At 53.7% G+C, this 5,985-nt stretch overlaps 1 protein-coding gene across 1 annotated transcript in view; it reads left to right on the plus strand.

Moving 5' to 3' along the window:
- The window catches only part of LOC149362306 (uncharacterized), a 33,392-nt gene extending 28,209 nt beyond the window's left edge, over nucleotides 1-5,183 (plus strand). Inside the window, exon 4 of the mRNA XM_089568258.1 lies at nucleotides 1-5,183. Within this exon, the coding sequence (XP_089424384.1) occupies nucleotides 1-5,183 (5,183 nt within the window).
- Nucleotides 5,184-5,985: the final 802 nt, after the last annotated feature.

Raw genomic sequence — 5,985 nt, forward strand, 5'->3', positions numbered from 1 at the left:
GCTCGCCTGCCCTAGCAGCACTTCCTACAGAACCACCGATGGCGGAATCCAGTACAAGCGCAGCAGCGAATCAAGCTTCCATTGAAAGTACATCTGAGCCCCAAGGTTCATCTCCTCAGGAACCGTTGGTGACGGTTGGTGAAAGTTTGGTCCCAGGCGCAGTTGGAGCTCAGGACAGTGTCGTTTATAACAGCCCTTCTACTGATGCGCCACCGCCTGCCACCAGCACAAGTGCGACGAATGCTCCTGCTTTGCCTGAGAGCACTCCTGTACCTTTCAGCTCATCAAATGTAGCATCAGCACCTTCTACAAGCGTGGATGTAGTGACGGAAACTACGTTAGAAAGCACGCCTCTGCCAACGAGCTCGTCAACGGGAGCCCCACCCACAACTGAAAATCCCGACGTCGCTACAGTACCTACCGTCACTGAAAGCACGACAGCTGCTCCAAGCACTACAGACCGCACCACAATACCTAGCACGAATGAGGAGACTCGTACGCTTCCACCAGTGCACTTACCAAGAAGACCGCAAATCAAACCATTAGGAGGAGCAAAAAGACCGCTATTTAACATAGCAAAACCACCCAGCTTTGCTACTACAGTTGGTCAGAGAAGATTCAAGCCAGTGGATAGAGTGAACAATGAAGGCATCGAAGCCACGCCGCCAACAACGGCACAGACACCACTGCGTTCCACAACATTGAACGATGGAGACAATGTTTCCTCCGAAGAGAAACAAAGCGTAGGAGTCCGAGTCGTTGAAGCACCGGGCATCCAATTCAGGCGACCTCATTTCCCACGACCTGTATCTGCTGATCGCCGTGTCGTGCCTGGTGGCAAACCGCCAGGAAGAAACGCAGGCCGGAGAAGAAAGCCAGGCAGTAGAGGTGGTCATCGTCGCACCACAACGACGCCGCCACCGCAAGATACGACGACGGCGTCTAGTTCATTTGAAGAAATTGAGGAGACTAGTCCAGGCCAACCTGCAACGGCGGCATTCGGAGCGCGAATTGGCGCCCGTGTTACGCAGACCTCTCGCAGGCTTTTGCCGACAACACAAGCGCCGCTTAATACTGCGCCGGTCTCGGCTGACCGACAGCATAGCCGCCCTGCAAAGCCCAGAAGGACGAAAAGGCCCAAGCTACCATCTGTTACAAGACCCTCTGCGACAGAAGCCAATGATGTTCGCTTCGCGCAGACAACCTCGGCGTTTGCTAGCACTAGGATTCCTGTCGTTAAAGAAGCAGCCTACGAGACGACCCACGAGGCCTACATTACCGAGATCGCTCCGGCATCCACCACCTACCGCACGAAGTCACCACTTGTAGCGGAAGTGACGCTACCTTCAACAGAAGATGAAAGAAATTCTGTTTCAAGTGTAGAGTACGACGAACCACTAAGTGATGAGCCCGAACTGCCAAGCTCACCTGAGTCCGGCCCAGAGCCGTCCATGCTTCCTGGAAATATACCTTCGCTACCGCATTCATTCGACGAGCAGTTATTGCAGAAGGAACATGGTGTGCATACCGACACCACTCTTACAAGAGAACCTACGGAAGCTCCAGAAACTTCCCTTAGGACCAATATCCCAGCAGGTCAACGTAACCAAGACCCGACAACAAAGGGTAATGTCGGAACTGAGCCGTCAAGAACACCTTTAGAGACGCCCGATTCCACATTATCCACTGTGGCCCCAACAATGCCTTACGGTACAAAGCTGACCCCGTCGCCCAACACGGTAACTGAAACGCTCAACGAATTCAGTGCAGCAGATCCTGAAGGCGCCGATAATGATGTGAAATTTTATCCTACTCGTTATCATCCACACCATACAACTAAAGTGCCAACAACGCAAGCGCTTACCGACGCACCAACCGATTCCTCCACAGAGACGGCTCCAAGCCAGGCTACAAACATACCATCACAAAGAGAAGAATTCTTGCCATCTACGCCTGAGCTTGATATCCCAAGAATTCCAACCACACCAGCACCCAAACCTGTTCAGATGACCGCACTACCCACAACAAAGAAGCCACTGTATCCACCCCTTCCTGGCCCGCCTGCTAACCCGGTTGCAGTGTTTCCTGTGGGAAGGCCAGGACACGCTACGACCAATGTTCCAGAAGGGAGACCTCCAGTTGAACCTGGAAAGGATGCCGACACGGTACTCGGGGTCGCCCCGACAAGCAGCACAGGATCCCCACCAGCAACTGCGCAAAGTGAGCCATCTCATCAGCCTCAAGTTCCGCAGTTCATATCGACCAAGCGACCTGAAGTGGATGTTCCTCCTAGTTACCTTATTCCAAAAACCCCGGATCAAGCGCAACCTTATAGGCCGACACAAAAGCCAGTTTACGTGCCACAGAGTAGTACACCGCAAACCAAGGCACCAGCCGTAGTGACACAATCGCTGAGTAATACGCCGTCCACAGTGGGAGTGCCTATAACTGTACCTAGTCAGCAGAACGCCGGGGTCTCGACCACTCCTCAGGCGCAAGGTGTGCAGCACCAAACAACCGTACGGCCACAGTCAGGAAGTGCTGCTGGATACGCACAAGCCGTGCAAGGAGGCGTACAGCCTTTAAATCCATCTCTTGGTGGCGCTCAGCCTTCAACAACCGGGGAAAGAGTGCCATCCACATTTGCACCATCAGAAAACTCTCAGCCAAACCTACAATATAATCTTCCTTCAGGATCGTACCCATCAAGACCTCTGGCTCAGTATCCAAGCGCTGCGAGCTCTCCATCAAGTGCAAGCACCACTTCCGCACCGCAAGCACCACCGGCTCCACCAGCTCCTCCTTCAACCAGGTTCCCGATTTCCACAACAAGCCGACCACGCCCACCTTCTTCTTACGTCCCACTGCCAGCATTCTTGCAACCTTTTGGTCTTCAGGTTCAGCCCTTCGCTGCTGCTGCTGGGCCGGAGAAACAATCCGGTCAGCAGGCTCAACCGCAGGTAGAATATGCCCACTTGCTCGGTCTACAACTGCACGGCTACCAGCCGACAAGGGTACAAGAACCAGCTTCGCCAACATCTCTCCAAGGACCAGCTAGACCAACGACGCAAAGGCCAGGTGTTCATGCTACGCAACTTCCTAAAGAGCAACGCCAACAATCTCCTCCGCCGGGTAGTCTCACAATACACAACCAACCAGCGTTCAATATTCGCGTTCCAACTCAGGAACCCCATGGCCAGCTAAAACGGCCGCCAAGCACAACAGCTCAAGAGCGCCCAGCACAACCTGAATTCATCCTGCCCCTGGGGCTACAAGTTGCTTATATCCCCCCGGTACAAGAACACTCCGGAAGCGTTGTGACGAGCTCTCAAGGTGCACCACTATCAGGACCACGCTTGCCGCAAGGCACAGAAGCAGCAGCAGTCAAACCTCAAGGACCAAAACGCCCCCAGTATTCTGTTGTAAGGGCTCAGCAGCAAGTTCCACTCTCTGCTGAAGTTGTGCAGCGTCCGAGCTCAGGCGTTTCTAAGCTAGTAATACCGCAGAGTGTGGTCTACCAGACGGCTAAAGCTACTGGGGAGAACGGACAGGCTCCAAGAGCTCCTGCTAAAGTTCAAGTACAAAGCTTCGGTGTTTCACCAAAGGCACCGTTTCGGGCACCAAACCAGCAGAAGGCCCCCTCAGCTTTCCTTCCTCCTCAGACTAATGCGCAGTTGGGAACCGTGCCCAGCCCTCTGCAGCCAAAGCCGTTCAGCCCACCTCAGTTGCAACCGGGACAGAAGCCACACATTGGGCAAGCGCATACGCGCATCTACTTCTCTCCTCCAATTCCACAGAGGTTTAATGGAACGAAACCTGTTCTGCCCGTCTCGCCATTCTTCCTGAGCATTCGACACGATAAAGTAGTTCAAGAGGACGTTCCTTTCCCCCAGATAGGCAAACCATTCAGCTACAAACAGACGATTCCTGCCGACATAGTGTTGCCGCCTCAAAAGGTCGCAACCCCTGTCAGACCAAGCGCACCATTGAAGAAGCCTAGCAGCGCTTCAGATACTCTCCTTCAGATACCGCAAACACCAAGGCCAGCACGCGTCCAAGCTCAGAAAACCGTTGCCTCTAGGCCAGCAGCTGCGGGAAAGAAACCTAAAACTCCTGCCGACCAGCGTGGTGTCGTAAGACAGGTCATTCTGAGCCCTGCAACGGGACCCATACCCTACCAACCCCAAAACCTTGTTTCGGCTGGCCAAACAGCTGGTCAACAAAGAACTCAAGGCGTATATAGGGTCAGAACGTATGTACCAGTTGCGTCCGCTTCCTTACCGGGCAGACCAGGCGTCACAGCCACGTCATACGTGCCGGCAAGGCCAAATGGGCAGGTTCTCAAAGTGACGTCTATCGCAAAGCCCGCCTATTCTTCTCCCAACCAAGCTGTCGTCCAAAATGCAGTCCAGGGCAATAGCATAAGAACCAATGCTGCATCTATTAGCGCTAGCCAGCCAGGAACCGTCCTGGTTTCGGGCCAGCAGAGTGCTCCTGCCCCCGCCAGCACTGCTCAGGGCCAATCCGTTCCCGGCGCGCAAATTCTGGTCCCGCAGGGCCTTGTGCAAGCTCCACAGCAGCAAGTCGTCCAAGTCTCCTCCTACATACCATCAGGAAGCCCGCAGGCTCAGCAAGCACAAGGAGCATATGTGCCACAACTTTCGGCGCAGCAATCTTACCCAAGAGGCCAACAGCCTTCGCTCAATTTGCAAGTTCCTATCGTTTACGCCTCTACCCCACAGGGAGCGTCCCAGGTTCAGTATTACCCGAGTGCCGCAGGGATCATAGGCCACATAAAACAGTACCCTCAGCAGCAGTATGCTCAGCAACAGTACCCTCAGCAGCAGTTCCAGACTCTGTACGCTGTGCCGCAGGGACCGATCACCCTGGCACAGGTGGGCACGAGGACGTCAGGCGCTACTCAGGGGGCGTCGCATCCAGTTTACTTGTCTAGCGGAAGTCCCTCTTTGCAGCAGGGCGCCTCACCTAACACAGGAGCGCAGGGCTACGCACCAGTAGTGTACCAGAGGCCACCCGTGACTCTTCTTGCCAGGAGGCCCGTTTATGCGTATCAGTCGCCCGTGTACGTGGCGGCATCTCCACACCAGCTGAGCCAGGGGGCCGCCAAGCTAGGGGCTGCCGTGAGCCCGTTCCGACAACCACTGGGCTTGAACGTCGGTTAGATGCACGTGCAGAGTGTTAGGTTTAATGTATTTAAAATTCCTTCTTGGCACCCAGCCTGCCTTTGCACAGCGTCGAAGAAAATAGCCGACTTCTTAGCTGAAGGAACAGTGCAAAATAGAAGCTTGAGCAGTCTATCCCACAGGCTGCGCCGAACTGCACTAACTGAACTGTGCCGGGTCGTTGGAGCAAATAAAACCTCTGGAAACTGTGGAGGAAAGATAGCAGATACGCCGGAGGACACGGGGCAAAACAAGCAAAACTGGAAAGTAGCATCGCACGGAGATTTAGATGTCAGCATTTTAGTCTGAAGTATAAAATGGTTTCCGGAAAAAAAAGTATTCTTTCGGTCATTGGTCATGACAGCACCAGCTCAAGCTAGAAAGCAGCAGTACGACATATGTAAAATGGTATCTGTGTGCTGCTTATCACCGAATTCATTAACACATACGGAAAGCGAAGCTGAGCTTTTACTAGAAGGATCTTTGGCCTGCGATAAGCGCTTTGGAAGATCTATCCAATGAGGTGTTACCTCATTTGGCTCCTCTGTAAGGTATGAGGCATGAGATAAAGCGTCCGTTCTCGCCTTGTTGCCAGGACGGGTAAACCTGGGCCACGTGGTGGTCGGAATGACACGGCGCAGATGAGACTTCGATAACTCGTGAAACAGTAAGCTAATTACACGGCTCCCCGACCATCAACATTTGGAGCAGCAGGCACGCTCAAAGTCTTTTCGAATGCTCCCATTCCGAGAGTCAGATAGATTCCTCATGGGAGGGGTCAGTGGGGGAGCGCTGCCTTTTT

Source organism: Amblyomma mixtum, chromosome 2 (genome assembly GCF_055824585.1).
Source record: "Amblyomma mixtum isolate Tamu chromosome 2, ASM5582458v1, whole genome shotgun sequence".
NCBI classification, from domain to species: Eukaryota; Metazoa; Arthropoda; class Arachnida; order Ixodida; family Ixodidae; genus Amblyomma; species Amblyomma mixtum.